Source organism: Dendrobates tinctorius, unplaced genomic scaffold (assembly GCF_039654945.1).
Source record: "Dendrobates tinctorius isolate UK_male_01 unplaced genomic scaffold, ASM3965494v1 ptg000186l, whole genome shotgun sequence".
Classification (NCBI taxonomy): domain Eukaryota; kingdom Metazoa; phylum Chordata; class Amphibia; order Anura; family Dendrobatidae; genus Dendrobates; species Dendrobates tinctorius.
The window spans coordinates 2,313,761-2,333,771 of NW_027361853.1; the positions used below are offsets into that span (position 1 = coordinate 2,313,761).

The following is a 20,011-nucleotide window of genomic DNA, read 5'->3' on the forward strand; positions in this document are numbered from 1 at the left end:
TCAGTTGTACTCGCATCTTTCAACCGTCAGATCAGATATAGCTGATCGTTACAATAGTAAATTGTGAGGAAGCCCAAAGTGTAGACAAATGTAACTTACAATCTATTTTTCAACTCCTTCCCTACTAGTTTTTTCATGGGATCTTGAAGCCGCATCATTTATTGTGAAGTCTTCTAATTATTACTCTTTTGTGAAGGAGGAGGACAAAAAATAGCTTTAACATGTGAAGGTCTTCTCTTTGTACAGTCATATTACCAATATGGTTGTACAAAGTGGATTCTTCTGCATGCTACAGCCATAGCATTACAGGGTTGTAATTCTGCTCGGTGGCTTTAACTGATGTTAAACTGTAGTGAAAAAAAAAAAAAAAAAATGTATTTATTTTTTTTCAAATGTACGGTTGCTTTTAGGGCATGCTGCCTTTTTTAATTAAATTATGTCGTATTGTTAACTATTTTGTCACATTTATGACACATTTTGTTCCAGTTTTGATCATTGACTCCAAAATGACAAATGATTTCTAGTCTTGCGCCCATTTTCCTAGTGATATCAGAACTGAATAGCTGTATAGAGTTCTAACATCCTTTTTCTTGTATGATATTGCTATATTGCTAGTAGCTAAAAGAATGTGCCCAAGACATCATTTTCTGGTGGATGCCACCTCAAAAAGTGTAGTGAAAGTGCCACAAAAAATAAACATAGTGCACAGCAATGTGAAAACGACATTGCTGCGCACATGCTCTGTCTTATGTCACTTCTTTGCATACCTTGAAGCAGGTAAAAGAAATAACATATTCATTCTTTGCGTGGCTTCATTTGGCATACACCCACTTTTTATAATAGAAAGTGCAAAGCAAATATGCCGGTAACCGAGCCATGACAAAGGTTACAATAAAGTCCCCGGTAAAGCAGCATCAGGGTCTTAAAGATGTCATGTCCACATATCGTAGTAGGTTTTTTGATTGCTGGTTTGGGGGTGGGTGGACAGAAGCACAGCCCTTACAAGTGACGCAATTGTATGCTGTATGTAGTTGAGTTTTCCTTTAAAAGTTGTGTAAGATGCAAACTATTGTTCTATATTAAACTTGCTTAAAGACTTAATACAACTGATGCCATTTTCTGTCTTATTTTGACCCTCTGACCGGTAATTCTTTTTTTTCCCCTCCTTTTCATTTTCTCAATTCTGTTTTGTTCTGTTTCAGCGCAGCCAGCGCGACTGGTTCCCTCTATGTATCTTGACCAGTTGACTTTGCCCCCGGCTTGTTTAGCCCTAACAAGGTTATATTGACACTCAGGGCTAGAGCCAATGATTCTTCTTCATACCAAGTACATTGCTGTTCACCTCCTCCAACTATATGCAATGCCCTCGCCATCACCCATTCCTATCTACTCCATACATTTGCCCTGTTCACTACCCTGCATGCCCTGCATGTCCTCAAACGTACCCGTCCTTAATGGTGTTTTTACAAAATGAAAACATTCAGTAAGTTGGTTTCAGTTCCTCTATAAATGAGTGCTTTATTTTACGTTTGTGAAAAGTTGACAGTCTTCAGCTGGACAGCCACATACTGCAAGTATCAGGACAAAGAGGGATTGACTTGAGATGGCGTTCAGACATCTTTCTGCCGGACAAGCAGTGTTTTCAACTTTTTCCATCATGCATCTCTCTTATGTGAAAGAAGCACATAATGAAGTAGCAAGGAATTTAGTTTAGATGTAGCAACATTAGTGTTGTCATGCGACTGTATTTTGACTTCCCAGGGCTTGGGGCTCCTCCCCTGTTCCTAAAGCTAGGGGTGCCCTAGCTAAACCTGCTCCCCAGATTAATTCTAATGCTGAAGATATCGGGGCCACATACCTTGCTCAGCTCCTGAATCAGCCCTTATCTGTCCCCTGCCCACCTAGGGAAGTGGGGGTTGTTGCATTTAAAAATACACAGACCAAACTAACAAGGAAAGACATACAGGGATAAATGAAAATACCAATCATACAATATGTACTCACAAACAACAGAGTGGTGCACCGTGAAGTAAAAGGAAGGAAAAATCAAATTGGAGGTTAAGGATATGCACACAGACAAATAAACAAACAATAGTCTGTAGAACAACACCCCAAACGCCTCCTCAACAAACACCTCCAACTCCAGAACCAGGCAGTATGAAACTGACACTGACAATCCCTGCTTGCCAGATGAGATTATAAAAAGCAGAGGGGAATGGCCAATACTGAACAGCTGAGACCATCAAAGAAGGAAACTGAACAGATCTAACCTCTGCACTGCTAGCAGAAATCTGCACCATTAATTATGATGGTGAAGTGCTTCTAATCAGTGCAGAAGTACGTGGAATTAAACTCTGTGGTCTTCTGGCCCCTCTCTGTGGCAGTAAACCCATGACATCGATCTTGTGGATTTACCGCATGTTACCTCTAGTTCCCACACGACTATTGCTGGAGGTGTCTAGATTTAAAGGGAATGTGTCACCAGGTTTTTGCTACCTGATCAAAGAATAGTTTAATGTAGGGAAGGAGACTTTGATTCCAGCAATGTATCACTTAGTTTACTGGTTGCAGCAGTTGTAATATTATCAGTTTTCTCTGCTGTAGGTGTAGCAGAGCTCAGAAAGCTGACCCTTTGAAGAGCAGCATGATGTTGGGGGCAAAGATCCTGATTCCAGTGATGTGTCAATTACTGGAATGATGTAGTTTTGATACAATCAGAGTTTTCTCTGCTGTAGATTGATCTACCAGTTCTCTCAATGCTGAGCTGTGTATAACCCAGCACACACCACTGATTACCATAGCAGCTTTCTGTGTACATTGTATTGACAGTAAGTTGCTAATCAGCGCTATGGGTGGGGTTGGACCAGAAGGCAACTAGTACCGCATTGATAAAAAAAAACCAGTTTATCTCCTGCGGATAAAATGTTTATTGCATTGAAACAACAGCATGAAGCCCAATAAGTGACACATCACAGACATCAGTGTCTCAGTTTCATGTTGCCCTCAGATTACCTAGTAAAAACATGCTAACAGATTCCCCTTATGCCTCAGCTATTTACCCTAGCAGTGTTAGATTCAGCGCTTTAGTATTACATGGAGGAGATATAGCTAGGGGGCTGGTGGTGCATGTGCCCTACAGTATCCTGCAAAACTTGATAAGATTGTATGTAATTGATAAGAACAGGATGAATTAAGCATGTGAAAAATCGGTGTCAATTAATATAATTAGTGATAACATAAAGTAACATTTTAGATAAAAGGGTAATACTACTTTAGTAGACTTGAGCCACAAAATACATAAAAATACTTAATTAATATTAGGTATGTTTCTAATATTATAAAACTTAAATGTAATGTATACATGACAGAAATTATATTGGAGATACACAATATTACACTTTATTAACTGTAACTTCTATTCCTGGGTTCCATAAATGTGTATTTTAAAGGACAGAGACACATTTGTGTGCAGTTTGTTTTTTACGTAAATGCATATATTTGCAGTTAAAAAACTTCAATTTTTCACAATTGGGTGTCATTAAAATGTTGCTCCATTTGCCTTCTTTAGGTTCTGTGTTGCGCTGTCTATTGCTGTCTGCAGAAAGATGTATGGATTTTCAGTTAATTCAGACAGAAGAGGTTATAGCTTGCCTCTTATCTTCTTCTGAGTCTTCTCAGCTGATTTATGGCCACAAAGGTCAGCTCAGCTCTCTTGTGTTAATTATAGGGAATCAGTCACCAGGTTGTTTCTTTGTAATCTGAGAGCCCTATACTGTACCAGCAGAGACCTTGATTACAGGGATATGTCACTTAATGGGCTGTGTTTTGTTGTTTCAGTACAATCAGTTTTTATCAGCAGGAGATTATCACTACAGGACAACTGGCCTTGTGCCTCCTTGTCCAACCCTGCCCCCAGCACTGAATAGCAGCTTTCTATCAATATACAAAGTAGGCAGAAATCTGGGTGTGGGCAGGGCTAGAGACAGCTCAACAACAGAGCTCTGATAGATTTCCTCCAGAGAAACTAAATATCATAACTAAAGTCAGCACAGTAGCTCAGTGGTTAGCACTGCAGCCTTGGAACACTAGAGTCCTGGTCCTGGGTTAAAATCCCACCAACGACAACGTCTGCAAGGAGTTTGTACGTTCTCCCCGTGTTATCTTGGGTTTCCACCAGGTTCTTCCCACACTTAAAAAAAGACATACTGTGAGACCCAATGAGGACAGTGATTATAATATCTGTAAAGCACTGTGGAATATATGGCTCTATATAAGTGGGTAAAAAAAATAAATGACTGCAGCACCTGGTAAACTGAGTGATGCATCACTGGAGTCAGTGTCTCTGTCCCTGCTTCACGGTGCTATCATGCTATCAGATTACATTGCAAAAACCTGCTGACAGATTCCCTTTAATCAACTGAGAGGAGCTCAGAAGAGGAATGATAAGAGTACGTGCCACAGTTTCTTCTCTCTTGAATTCTGTATGATTCAATGACACAAAGAAAGCTGTATTTGTCCACGTATGAACACAAAGTTCCAGTACGGTCATATATTTCTGTGATTTCCGTAAAACAGATCTAAAGAACATGGATCCGTAATAATGCACAAAATACTACAAACTATTATTTTTATTATAACATGGTTATTACCTTTGAACTATGTTTTTATAAATTGTTCTAATAAAAGTCATATTTTTTAGTATTTAGTGCAATACTTCCTCTTTTTTTCGGTTATCTGCTATTTTGGAAGTGCCAGTCATATAGACCACCTCCTTTTTGGTATTATCGGTAATAATAAGTGCATTGGAGCTAAGTCTATAAAAAGAAAATTGCTAATGTTCACGTACTCTTCATGTTAAAAACCCAAATCAAAGAACCCTCAGAAAATATAAAAAAATATATAATTCTGCTCGATCTTTTCGATGTCCTACGTCTCAGCTTCTTTGATCTCAGACAAAAAAAAACCTCCATCACACAAAAAGGTGCAGTCGTTGAGCATAGTTGGCTTTTCATTAGCATGTACAAAATACATAATGTGTGCAAAACTTATATCCAGTATAGTAGATAGGATAACTGAAAGAGAGGTACATGATGGCCTGAAATCTGCTGTCAAGGTGGTAGAAGCATGTTGCCATCCATTGGGAAATTCTGATATTATCATGTCTGAGCATTCATGGAAAATGGTTCACAGAATGGAAGCATCAGAACCGAGTAACCAGCCATGTTCCATTTTATCAGTGGGACAGAAATGAAAGCAAATGTCTGGATATTGTGAGTTCCTTTGTGTTTCTGTGCACCATGCTTCCTGCTGATCTCACATGAGCGCTCTCGATCTACTTTAGTTTCATGAGCTGCATGATCAGTATATGAAAACATTACCAATTCGCTGCAGATTAAGCTAAATAAATTCTTTTCCCCAGTAGCTCAACTCTTTCTTTTAGGCCTGGGTCACACTTGCGAGTGTGTGATGCGAGAAACTCGCGCGAGTCTCTCGCATCCATACCCGGCACTGCCGCCGGCACTCTGGATCGGAGAGTGTGGCTACATGTATTTCTATGCAGCTGAACGCTCCAGTCCCGAGTGCCGGCGGCAGTGCCGGGTATTGATGCGCGAGTTTCTCGAATTGCACTCGCCAGTGTCACCCCGGCCTTAGATTGGTGTCCACATGCCTTTTTCTTTACTCCTGTAAATTTGCCGGTCAGCAGCCTAATAGTGCTGATAGCTTCAAGGTTGTGCATATAAGCGCTATGCAGATTACCTGAGCGCCTGTATGAACACTAACACTAGGAGAAGATACTAAGTGAAAGATGCCAACATTCCCTCAACCTTGATGTCAACCTAGGGAGATGCTCAAGTGATGGTTTTTGTGCTGCAGAATTCATCCATGGTAATAAACTGCTGAAATATTCTTCCTGTGTCTCAGAATCCTAAGAAGAATGAAGAAGAGGAGGAGGAAGAGACGGAGAAAAAACCTGATCCTCTTCATCAGATTATTTTACACTTCAGTCGCAATGCCCTTACAGAGAGGAGGTACCATACCGTTAGCTATTTGCGTGAAGGAGGTTGTCTCTGACTATATGGGACCTTTAGGATATGGACTAATAGTTTTTTGTATCTCCCGTTAAATATTAAAATTGTACTTGGCCTCCTAGATGTTTTATGTGTCTCAGTCTAGAGCAACTGCTGTTATAGCTCTTCCCAGTTGTGACCTTCGAAAAGAGAAAATGCTATAAAAAGAAACACCAACACAAAATACTTGGTGTTCCTTCAGTTATGCAGAAAAACTGTTATAGTGCAGCAGTAGTGTAATAGTTTCACTACTTTGCTTACACTAGTGATTTTTTTTCCGGGATGGCACCAAATACAACCAGCCTGTGTTGCTGTCTCCATACTGGTCCATGCTCTTATTGATGGCAAAATTGCTTATGAAAGTGATGTAGGATAAATAATATAATGTAGACTCTTGAACGGTAATAGTTTTACTATATATCTGGAGGTACACAACTGAATAGAGATTCAGAAAACGCAATGACCTCCGAATTACAGATTTTTTTCATTTTTAAATGCTGATAAAAATTCTAGTGAGACAGTGATGTAGGATATATAATAATAGTCATATTCTGATCTTATAATTGTAGATGTATTATGTATTGCTAGAATTTCACATAGCATTAAAGGGAATCTGTCAGTAGGATCAACCCTCCTAAGTCATCTCTTTTGACATGTTGTTCATAAAAAGCTGAATATAATGATACAATGGTATCTGAGATCCAATGTCTAATTCCAGAAAAATCATGCTTTTTTTAATATGTAAATCAGGTGTTAAGATCTTTGGGCCGGACATTGATCTCACTGAGAATCTGCCTCCAGGGCTTATAAAAGGTGTTACCGTGTGGAATATGTAATGACTGACAGTTTTCTCTGCTGTTCTACATGTCTCACACTGGTAATGCCTCCGTTCATTTAAAATAAGGCTGATTCTCAGGGAGATCTATGTCCGGCCCATAGATCTTAACAGCTCTTTTACATATAAAACATGGATTTCTCTGGAATAAGGCATCGGTTCACAGATATCTAGGTATCATTTTACTCAGATTCCTATGATTAGCATGTCCATATAGATGGCTTAATAAGGTTGATCCTACTGACAGAGTTCCTACTGACAGCCTCATATATGCTTTTCAGGCAGTTGAGTTCAGGTCAGATGACTCGAGGCTGGTCCTTGCATTATGGATATGTGAATGCTGCCTTATTTTGGTTGTGATCCAGGATCTGGATTTCATAGAATGGAGATACCGACCCTTCTATTGTTTTTCCCAATCAACTGTGCCCTCCCCCACCCACCATAAAGGAATGTAGTAATATCTGTGCTTGGTGTTGGAGCTTTTTCTGAACCACAGGGCCTACTAACAGTTCACTATGGAGCAATGGTTGCAATGAAAAGGACATGGCACACTGAGGCTCCTTCAGAATTCTGAACAGCAGGGGTGCCTAGAGCCGGACCACCCCTGAACTAATATTGATGTCCTTATCATAGGCCCTCAACATTGTATTCCCAGAGCTTAATAATAATTGTGTCTTACTGCAGATAGGACTGTACTGCAGCTAGTTGTTTTAGGATATGTTTTCATGGGCCGGATTAGCTGCGGATTGAACGTACAGCCGCAGCGTTCAATCCGCAGCGTCCAGATGTTGCAGCATAGTGGAAGGGATTTTATGAAATCCCGTCTCCACTATGTGTGCGAACACGCATCTGGCGGCCCTGCGTTTCCGGACAAGCGTCACGTCTTTTTAGACCACAGCATGTCTGTTTACCTTGCGGCGACGCTCAGTCCTATGTATGGGGTGCGGCGATTCCGGATGTGTTCAATGAACACATCCGGATTCACTGCGCGTACAGAAGGGGGCGACGCTTTGGGTGGAACTGGGTTTCCGCTACGTCCAAAGCGTCAACAATACGGCCCGTGGAGACTCACTCTTACAGCCAGATAAAGTTTTCTATTATATTTCCAAAACAAATCAATATCTTATAAAAATAAACAAGGTGATTAAGGATGAGAAATCTGGGATTTTTGGGGGGCATTTTCTGTATCTAGTGTCCACTGAACCTAATAGGAATTTTGTATTCTATAGATAATATTGTTATTTATTAACTTTATTTTTTTTCACAGCAAGCTCGAGGATGACCCCTTGTATACAGCATATGCTGCTATGATGGCTAAGGTAAGCCGGCCTCTAACTTTTATATATGAATATATAATGAATGCGTATATTCTGCTCAACTGGAGGAGTTTTTTACATGGTTAATGAAGAATGATGTTATATAACAAATAATTATAAAAAGAGATCCTTATCTGTTCATTTATGTAATCTGTTTTTCTGCTGTACTTTGGTAACCTTCCATTTGCATGTATTTCATGCAGCTATTCATATAGTTATCCTATTTTTTATACATTTACTCTAATTTTACAATACAGTGCTGTGTTTCAAAGTCATGTGTTGACCACTTCTTAGCAAGTCTATAATGCTTGCTTCATGAAATCAAGATCTCTAAGCATTACTGTGTGCCTCATACAGCTGGCATTATATATATATGTCACAGTGGTTATCACTCACTATCCTACAGTCGTCAAAAGCACATCTGCCTAATTATAGCTATATAGGAGCGTGGGCTGTTCCTCTGCATTCAGTAGGAATTTAGCAGACAAGAGAAGCAAAGTGTTAAATGAAGTAATGGTTGCCATGTGTCAAGCAGGTTAGTAATAAAAATCCAGTAAGATTCCCATAAATAAAGTAAAACAGCAGAAAGCAGATGACGCCTCGTGTAATACGTTATATAGATTTGTATGCAAAGCAGAGATACCATATAGGGTGTGCTCACCTTTTAAAGGGAAGCTATAATCAGAAAATCTTTATTTGGTAAAAGGTTTTTGTGTTAAATGAATTAAAAAATAGCATTTTTTTTACATACAGTATTATAGTCTGTATTAAGAATGAAAAATAGGACTCTTACAATTTCACACTGGCCACTGAGGCTTTGTTTTAGACTCTAATTTCCTGTTGTTCCAGGAAAAACACATGTACATTAGCCACAATGAGGAGATCTCAACACAGTTTTTGTATTGATGTGTCTAATGAGCGTGTGCAGAGGTCATTGTTAAGGGAGATGGCACAGGGTCAGCTGTGACATCACCTATCATGATTGGTGTATCTTGTGTCATCAGCTGTGTATAAAGGTGTTACCGGTCATTCTAATTCTGCCTTTATTGTTAAGAGAATTCCTTATCAGGACTGATTAATTCATAAAAACTTGGTTTTATTCTTAGTGTATTATTAAGCTCGAAGGTGGCACATGTGATTTGTGACCCCACTGTGCCAAAGGGTCATTCTTGCCTAGGAGGGGCATAGCTAATCGGCTACCTGGTGTTCACTGGAGCTCCTGATGGTGGCGTCAGGCTTGAGCTGTAGTTAGCTGCCAGTTACCACTCCTAGGCAGTCCCCAGTACTACATCAACTGAGGTTCACAGTCACTGATAGGCCTCAGGCTTCTTTCAGGCTACTAAGTTTTGGATCCTTTGCAGAACGATTACTGACACTATCATGGACTCTGGCTCTATTCAAACTACTAGGTACAGGATCCATGGGTAGAACGGTTACTGTCACAGAGTCTCAGACAGGCCTCAATTCAAGCCAGTGTCCAATCCCCTGATGGCACCACTAGCGGGGTGAAACATGTTGGGGAGACTAGTGTGTTAATCGGTTGTCCCATTCCGCCAGATAAGTGGTAGCATGCCTGGGAGCTACTCATCATACTAATATATAGAGCAGTGAGCACTTTAATATAAACAATGGCAGAGTAGGAACTAAATCTTATGCCCAAAAGATTTTTATAGATAAAGAATAAAAGTTAAATGTTAAAGATTTCTAGTGAGGGTTTATCTGGGGTTCTATTCTTCACCGGTCGGTTGTTTCTAGTATATCTAGTATATCAGGATGCCGTTTGGGCTGCAATGTGACCCAGCTACCTTCCAGAGGGCCATGGACTGGATCCTAGCCCCTCACGAAAAGTATGCTGCAGCTTACCTGGACGATAATGTGATTTTCAGCCCAGATTGGGGAAGTCATCAGCAGAAGATCTAAGCAGGGTTTACCATAAACCCAAAGAAGTGCGCCATAGGAAAAGAAGAGGTGAAATATTTTGCCTATATTGTTGGAAAGGGCAAAATAAAGCCACAAGTGGATGAAGTAGAGGTGATCCAAAATTGGCCACAACCAATCTCCAGGGAACCGGGTAGGACATCTCTGGGAATTGTGGGATAATATAGGCAATTTGGCCCGAATTTCGCCATGATAGCCGCACCCCTAACTTAGCTTTTAAAGGCACGACTACGTCAATGGCCAAGTGGTCTTCTGAAGCGGAGATGGCGTTCCAGGAGTTGACGCTCACCCAATCTTGGTCGCACCTGACTTAAGCAAGGAGTTCATCATTCAGACGGATGCCTCCGAGGTTGGATTGGGAGCTGTATTGTCCCAGTAAATAAATGGGGACAAGCATCCAGTCCTATCCCTGAGCAGGAAACTCTCCTCCTGTGAGAAGAACATCATTGTAGAGAAAAAAATGCTTGGCCATCAAAAAGGCATTTGACACGCTGAGGTACTACCTTTTTCACTAGAAGTTCAGGCTAGTGTGAGATTATGAACCCCTGAGATGGATGAGGAAAAGGAAGAGGAAGAATGCCTTGATGATAAGGTGTTTTCTAGCACTCCAGGATTTTATCTTTCATGTGGATCCAGGAAAAATAAAGTCACTGTTAAAGTACTGGTGGAAGATATGTATCACTGAGGTTGTTAGCTTCACTGATATGAACCTAGGGAAAATGCTCCAGCACACTAAGTACTGAGAAGGTTTAATCGGGATTTTTAGTTTTTTTGTGAACAGCTGAAGAGTGGGTGGGAGGCTGTTCACCATATCTCCACACTAGCATTTGGATTAGGAGGTAAATAATCAGCCTTCTGAATCATTCAGTGTTCGGCGTTACTGGAGGCAAGAGCTCCAAAGCTTTCTTATGCTAAACTGAGCTGAACTCTGTTGTTGTTCCTGAGCAGGTGGATACCTGCCATATCTTTGATTTCCCGTTAGGCCAGAAAGGCTGTGTTTGCCTGGAAAACCCCTTTAACAAATAGTGATACATTTAAATATAGTATATTAAAGCCTGTTAGCTATAGTTACCTTTTTTAAAAAAAACAGACAAATATGTAATCTGACAAAAGGTGCCAAAACGTTTGCAATAAAACATACTCCTATCTTTCCTTTATTTGGAATGCCATGTTCTTCTTTCTCAAAACAATACAAAAGGTATAAAAGAAAGCCGAAAACTTTGGGAAATTATGTCCCTTTTATTCATCCAGTCTCTGCTTTATATCTGCTATTTTAAGGCTCTACAGTATAAAAAATAATGCATTTCCATATATTACAGTGTGAGGAGATTAAGCTACATGACTCCGTGAGAGTTGTGCTCTGATATTGTCATGCACGATATTTGTTTTGCGTTTTCAGATGTTTCAGTGAAGGTTATTCACTTGTTGGCTTTGTGAAGTTATTTCTATATTCCAGCACTTCCCTCATTGTATGAAAGAACGTGAATGAGAAGTGAGTTTACTTGTGTCACTGCTTCCTGCGTCATAGATTGGTTTGACGTCTCTGCCTTTATAACACAGTTTTCAAAAATAATTTTATATAAAATCCTCATCTACAACTACAAAATGATATTGATGCTGTCTACTCTGGGCGAAGTAAGACTGTAATATCGAAATGTACAAGTGGTTAGTTTTTAAGTGGATATGCTGATTAAATTGCAACCTTCTTACATGTTCAGATTCGGCTGAAGAGCAGATGTTTTGTGAAAATGTCTGAGTCTATCAGAATACTTACATCTAGTTAAGTATATATCAATTTCATCCAAAATATGTGGATGAGGCATGAGTGGTACAATGTATTGCATTATATTTTCAGGCTATTAATCCAAAGCCGGACGTTGAAGTTAGTTTATGGCCCAGTTCCATTAAAGGGAATCTGTCATCCCATTTTAGCCCTATCAGCTGCCGGCACCGCCATCAGGGGCTTATCTACAGCATTCTGTAATGCTGTAGATAACCCCCCCCCCCCGATGTAACCTGATAGATAAGAAAAAAGAGTTAAGCCCCTGTGACACACAGCGAGATCGCTATGTGTGACATCTATTAGCCACCAGCCCCCCTGCCAGGTATCGCTGATCGTGCTCAAAAGCCCTGGACTTTTTTTTGATCGTTGGTCTCCCACTGGCCAGCATGCATCGCTGCGTGTGGCAGCGGGAGAGCAACGATCAGTGAGCTCCTAGCTCGTATCCAAGGTAAACAGCAGATTTCTAAGCGCTGTGCGGTGCTTAGAAACACGCTATGTACCTTAGATACCAGCGAGCTCGCGCTGGAAGCTCGTATCCAAGGTAAACAGCGGGTTTCTAAGCGCCGCGCGGCGCTTAGAAACCCGCTGTTTACCTTGGATACGAGCTCCCAGTGGAGCTCGCTGGTATCTAAGGTACACAGCGATGCATGCGCTCGTCATCGCTGGTGCTGATCGCTGGTGAGATCTGCCTGTTTGGCAGCTCACCAGCGATCATGTAGCGACACACCAGCGATCCTGACAAGGTCATATCGTTGTCGGGATCGCTGGTGAGTTGCTATGTGTGACGGGGGCCTTAGATGACCTTTCCTGGTGCCTGCGCACTGCAGTACTTTACTCTGCCCTCAACAGGGCAGATAAAGTACACCTGCGCAGGAACTACGGCAGAAGTAAGGAGGACGGCGGCATCGCTAGAAGATGGGAGGCACCGGACCAGACCGCGACACCCACAGCAACCGACCGCGTCCCCCGGTAAGTGTTATGAACTGGTCACCGAGGAGGATGGCAGGAATAGGCTAGGCCACCAGGAAACCAGAAAGGTTGGTACCTTAGCGGATTGCAGACCCCTAATCCTAACAACACAACTAGCAGTAGCCGTGGGGCGTTCCTACGATGCCCTAGACGCCTCGGCACAGCCGGAGCGCTAACTAAGCCTAAAGCAAGAAAGGTGAAATCTAAACTGCCCCGGAGTAGAACCCCAAAGGAATAGATAGCCCCCAAACATATATTGTCGGTGAGACAAGATGAGACACAAACGCAGGCAGGAAATAGACTGAGCAAATGATGGGGCCCAAACGGACTAGATAGGATAGGAAAGGAATGACACTGTCTGCAATCACGCAAAAACCCTAAACATTCAACACAAAAAATGTACAAAAAAACTCTGAGGTCTCACGACCTCTCCCCCCACTATATCAGCGTTCTGGTATGAACTGGCAGCAAAGCAAAAGAGACTAATATAACAGGGAACTGAACAAATTGACACAAGCTGTAACATATGGAGCAGGGTCCAGCACTGCCCCAGCAGGGAGCATGCTGAACCCTCACAGCATAGCAGAAAGAGGCAAAACCAGATCAGATGCAAAGGATTAGCAAATGAACAACTTAACTGAAAAATGTAGGATCAGGCAGGAGACAGCAGACCTCAAACTGCACAGGAAGAAAACTAATCACCAGCACCACTGAAGGAAGCCTGCTCTCTTAAATACTCCAGTCAGTAACCCCTGATTTCCAATCATCATCGTCAGGTGGCAGACTTCGGCCAGCTCCACTACCCACAGTAACCAGCAGAGGGACCCCCGACTCAGAAGTCAAATCGAGAGAGTTCACAACAGTACCCCCCCTTGAGGAGGGGTCACCGAACCCTCATCCACACCACTACGCCGATCAGGATGGGCCCGGTGAAAAGCACAAACCAATCTCTCGGCATGAATGTCAGAAGCAAAGACCCAAGAATTATCCTCCTGGCCATAACCTCTCCACTTGACCAAGTACTGGAGTCTCCATCTAGCCAGACTCGAATCCAATATCTTCTCTACCTCATACTCAAAATTACCCTTAACCAATACGGGGTCAGGGGGTGCCGCCATGGGAACTACTGGCTCCACAAACCTTTTCAACAAAGATTTATGAAAAACGTTATGAATCTTAAACGTAACTGGAAGAGCCAAACGGAAAGAAACAGGGTTAAGGATTTCCAAAATCTTATAAGGTTCAATGAACCTTGGCTTGAATTTTGGAGACACAACCTTCATAGGAATATTTTTTGAGGACAACCAAACCATATCAGCCACTTTAAACCAGGGACCAATGGTCCTATGCCGGTTGGAAAACCATTGGCCTTTTCCTGAGAGTGGGACAACTTATCTACTACTTGGTCCCAAATCTGCTGCTTTTTCTCTACCACAGAATCCCCACTTGGGCAGGCTGAAGATTCCATTTGCCCCGAAGAAAATCGAGGATGAAACCCAAAGTTACAGAAAAAAGGAGACATCAAAGTGGCAGAACTAGCCCTATTGTTTAGCGCAAATTTGGCCAAGGGCAAAAATGAGCCCCAGTCATCTTGATCAGCAGATAAGAAACATCTCAAATAGGATTCCAAAGTCTGGTTTGTTCTCTCAGTCTGCCCATTGGTCTGAGGATGAAATACAGAGGAGAAAGACAACTGAATTCCCAGTTTGGAACAAAAAGCTCTCCAAAATCTAGAAACAAACTGGACTCCTCTGTCCGACACAATATTCTCAGGAATCCCGTGCAAACGAACCACCTGTTGTAAAAATAAGGGCACCAACTCAGAAGAAGATGGCAACTTTGGGAGTGGTACAAGATGGACCAACTTAGAAAATCTATCACAGATCACCCAGATAACAGTCATTCTCTGAGGGACAGGGAGATCAGAAATAAAATCCATTGAGATATGGGTCCATGGCCCCCTGGGCACTGGCAGGGGCATCAACAACCCACTAGAACGAGAACAGGGCTTGAACCGAGACAAGTCCCACAGGACTGCACAAAATTCCTGACATCACGAGATAAGGCAGGCCACCAAAAAGACCGACTCACCAAATCTCTGGTACCAAAAATACCTGCATGACCAGCTAACGCGGAGCAATGAATTTCAGACATTACTCTTCTCCTCCACTGGTCAGGGACATACAATTTTCCCATAGGACATCGTTCAGGTTTGTCCTCCTGAAAGAACTACACCCTCATTTAGAATGGTAGTAGGCTTGGTCACAATAAGAGAATCCGCAAAGAAACTCCTAGAAAGGGCGTCCGTCTTAACATTCTTAGTGCCCGGAAGAAAAGAGACCACACAATTAAAACGTGTGAAAAACAAGGCCCACCTAGCCTGTCTAGGATACAAGTGTTTGGCTGATTCAAGATAAATAAAATTCTTGTGATCGGTGAGGACCACAACTTGATGTCTAGCTCCCTCCAACCAATGTCTCCACTCTTCAAATGCCCACTTCATGGCCAACAATTCCCGATTCCCCACGTCATAGTTACGTTCAGATGGGGAAAATTTTTGAGAAAAGAAGGCACAGGGATTCATCTTAGAGGTTACCGGATCTCTTTGAGACAAAAAGGCTCCTGCACCAATCTCAGAAGCATCTATCTCCACCTGAAATGGGAGTGAAACATCAGGTTGCCATAGAACTGGAGCAGAAGTGAATCTCTGCTTAAGCTCCTGAAATGCCGAGACTGCCTCTGGAGACCAATTTACCACATCAGTGCCCTTTTTGGTAAAATCCGTCAGTGGTTTAACAATACCAGAAAAATTACTTATAAATTTACGGTAGAAATTAGCAAAACCCAAAAACTTCTGGAGAATCTTCAGCGAGGTGGGCTGAACCCAATCATAAGTGGCCTGTACCTTGGCCGGGTCCATTTCAATAGCAGACAAGGACAAAATGAATCCCAAAAACTAAATCCTCTATACAACAAAGAGACATTTCGATCCATTAACATACAGAGTATTTTCCCTCAAAATCTGGAACACAGTCCGGACATGTTCCACATGAGAATCCCAATCACTGGAAAAAAATCAAAATATCATCCAGATAAAAGATCAAAAACTTATCCACAAAGTCCCGGAAAATATCGTTCATAAAAGATTGGAAGACGGAAGGAGCATTAGTGAGCCCAAAAGGCGTCACCAGGTACTCAAAATGTCCCTCCGGAGTATTAAACGCCGTCTTCCATTCATCCCCGTGCTTGATGCGAATAAGATTATACGCCCCCTGAGGTCAAGTTTGATAAACCAACAAGCACTTTTAAGTCTGGAAAATAAATCAGAAATCAGGGGTAATGGGTTCTGTTATTTGACAGTGATTTTGTTAAGGGAACGATAGTCAATACATGGCCTTAATGAACCATCTTTCATACCAGCATTCTGGAAGGAACTGGCAGCAAAGCAAAAGAGACTACTATAACAGAGGACTGAACAAACTGACACAAGCTGTAACATATGGAGCGGGGTCCAGCACTGCTCCAGCAGGGAGCACGCTGAACCCTCACAGCAAAGCAGAAAGAGGCAAAACCAGATCATATGCAAAGAATTAGCAAATGAACAGCTTAACTGAAAAATGCAGGATCAGGCAGGAGACAGCAAACCTCAGAATGCATAGGAAGAAAGCTAATCACCAGCACCACTGAAGGAAGCCTGCTCACTTAAATACTCTAGTCAGTAACCCCTGATTTCCAATCATCGTCATCAGGTGGCAGACTTCGGGCAGCTCCACTACCCCAGTAACCACCAGAGGGACCCCCGACTCAGAAGTCAAATCTAGAGAGTTCACAACAGGTAAGTATAATCTAACTAGTTTTTTTATGTTTCAGATTACATCGGGGGCTTATCTACATCATTACAGAATGCTGTAGATAAGCCCCTGATGACGGTGCCAGCAGCTGATAGGGCTAAAATGGGGTGACAGATTCCCTTTAACTGTGGAGTTGTGTCTCTTAAATGGAGTATATAATCAGAAAATTACCTATTGTTTAAATTAGGTTTTTGTGTTACAGGTATATATTTAAGAAAAATTGCAATTTTTTATATTACTATCTTTATTATAAAAAAATAGCTAAAATAAATAAGAATCCTGCAGTTTTCACACTGTTCACAACCTCTATGCACAGCTGATGACATAGGATCCACCAATCACAATAGTTAATGTCACAATTTACCCTTCTTCTCCCTCTTCACAATCACCTTTGCATGCACTAATTAGACACTTCAATACAAAAGATAAGGCTAGGATCTCACTATTATGGCTAATATCTATGTGTTTGTTCCTAAAATAATAGGAAGTTAAAGTCTAAAACATGCCCAGCGTGAAAATTCCAAGATATCTCTTTATTATCTTTTTTAATTCAGATTGTAACTTGTAAAAACATTGCCAAAAATTTTTTAAAAAAATGCACAATGCCAGATTTAAACAATGGTTAATTTTCTGATGACTGTGGCCTTTGCCAGGCATATGTCTTCTGAGCGTATATTCCCGACAGAGGGCACAGACACAGTCTAAGCCAAAATGAAAAAGTTCCAAGTTTCTTACTGTGGCTCATACTGGATTATAAATTTGGTGCATCAATAGACGACCTCTCGCTAGGCTTACTTTGCACCTAAATTTTGATACAAATTGTCACATTTTGAACCATGCTCTTTCCAAGATCATACCCAATAAGCTGATATATAAAACGCAAAAACTAGATGAGAGTGCATAATCCTGAATCTGCTCCAACATCTGTTTTTCCTAGGGTGTGCCTCGAATAACAGAGTACATATGTACAGAACATATGGTTTGCCATGTTTGCCCCACACGGGCTGAGATTTCTAAAGCTGTTGCAGCCAGGACTGCTTTGCACTTTAATGTAGTGCTTGGTGAAGTTTGTATCACTAGGCGTATAAATTATCATGTTATATTTCATCACTGAGAATGAAGCAGAAAATCGAGATTCATGAAACTGCCTATGCTTTCTTTTAACGGTGTTGGCATCCTGCTTAATAGCGTTATTCACAAATCCTAGCGCATATCCTACCGTCGTGAGATAGGAGTCCCTGGCCTGATGGCTTTTTGCTCAGATTTATAATAAATTAATATTGGTTGCTGTTCAAGGTGCATTAGTGTTAAGGATTGTCCCTAGAGTTTTTGTTTTTTTTCATTTGGATCCAAGTAGAAAGTACTCACTGAATGGTATTAGATGGATAAATGAATCACCACCGGAGCACCTTAACGAAAAGGTAACCACTAATCCTAGCATGGGAATTTGAGGAGACAGTGATTTTTTTATACTGATGTGAGATCACACAGTCTTAGGATCGTGTGGGGCTGTTCTGTGTCATGATGTTGAAGACTGTGCCTCCGAGACCCAGCAGTTGCCATTTTTGTTACACACATGTTCAAAGCAGAGAGATCAGAATGTATGTCAGTGCATGCACCAAGACACCCCTCACAAGGCTTATTAGACTTGGCATTCGCTGCTGGAGAATGTCCAGTGAGCCATAGAGAGGACCCTTGAGGTGCAGAATGACAAGGAAGCCAAATGATGTAAGCTGGCAGTGTAGCACATTTGCTTTTACAACCTTCCTGAAACATCAGAGCACCTTAGGATCTACAGGCAATTATAGGGCATAGCTGGATGAGCACTGGACATATCTGATCCTGCTTGCTGCCCCTAGATGCCATCTGGCTGCATTTCAGCTGCGGGAAACAACTAATAGATCGGTCTGTTTGACTCGCGTGGAAAACATCACTTGGAATGTGGTTTTTTTAGTGCAGTATCTGCAATCAAAATATACATTTATTAAGGCAATATTTAACATATATAGATTGTTCAAAATTGTTCAATTGTTCAATTTAACCCTTCGGTAAAAAAAAAAAGTACATTAAAAAAGTGGCATTCGTCTGTTTGAACATGAATAAGACAGTTGCATAGTAGGCAGATGCTTTCAAACAAAATGACTGCATTTCTCCTGCAGCACACATGTCAATCTCTGCCCCCCCCCGGGTAATTATATTTGGCCTGCAACATCGGCACTGCCCTTCCCCCCCCGCTTGGCGGGATGGCGAGACACATTTTCCATGGAGAAAATAGACATTTCCACGATCATTACTGTACAAGGATTTTCATTTTAAGATCGCTTACAATATGATTTGCAATAAATACTGCCCATGTAGTGTTACTTTAGTTGCAAAATTGCAGACCATAATATTACAGGATGTATGATGATTACCAAAAAATAAAAAAAAGAAAATATATATTAAAAAAAGGACTTGTCACCAGGTCCAACGTTGTCATATTTTATTCATGCAGATTCACCTGATCCTTTTTTTATTTTAATTTTTGCTTTTAATCTGCACAAATGTAAAGATTTGTCCTTTTTTTCTGCCCAGATTTGTCACAAAACCTAAAGGGTTTAGTGATGACAGCAAAGAGAATGAGAATCCTGAAGTCTCATGCACATGTTGCTTATTTGTGACTTTCAGATTTGGGGCAGATTTACCGTAAATCTGCAAGTATGTCAATTCTTTCTGGGTTTACTGCTGCAGATTTAACTCATACTAATGAGCAGAAAAGCATGTAAAAAACACATTAAAAACACACCAAAAACGCGCGTTATATGCTGTCTTTTTCCAAGATTTCAGCCATTTTATTTTTGATGGTCTTTACTACGGGACGATGATCACAGCATAATTATACAGCAGAGACTAAAGACTCATCCCCATCAAACGTCCATGTCTCTGGAAAAGTATGGTTTTTAACAAAAAAACATAATACTCGGGGATAAAACAAAATAAAAAGCTGGCAGTTTATGGCGAGGTGACAGGTCCTCCTTAAGGACTTGTTAAAGCAGTGTCCTTATTATATTTCTCATATTATTTGTGCCTAGTTCTAGTTTAAAGAATGTTCAATTGTGCCGTGTGCAACTTGTTGTTTGACTCCAGTCCTCAGTGAATCGTAACAGGATCGAGGATTGAAACTTGGAGGTAGAGAAGATAATAGTGGTGCACAACATCATGGGACAAGTTCAGCTCTAGTGTGCCAATATGCTCTTGTCTATGTACATACC

At 41.2% G+C, this 20,011-nt stretch overlaps 1 protein-coding gene across 1 annotated transcript in view; it reads left to right on the forward strand.

Moving 5' to 3' along the window:
• RYR3 (ryanodine receptor 3) overlaps positions 1 to 20,011 on the forward strand; it is an 869,465-nt gene that overhangs the window by 721,244 nt on the left and 128,210 nt on the right. Inside the window, exons 76-77 of the mRNA XM_073552155.1 lie at positions 5,923 to 6,029; positions 8,171 to 8,222. Of these exons, the coding sequence (XP_073408256.1) occupies positions 5,923 to 6,029; positions 8,171 to 8,222 (159 nt within the window). The remainder of the gene's footprint in view (positions 1 to 5,922; positions 6,030 to 8,170; positions 8,223 to 20,011) is intronic.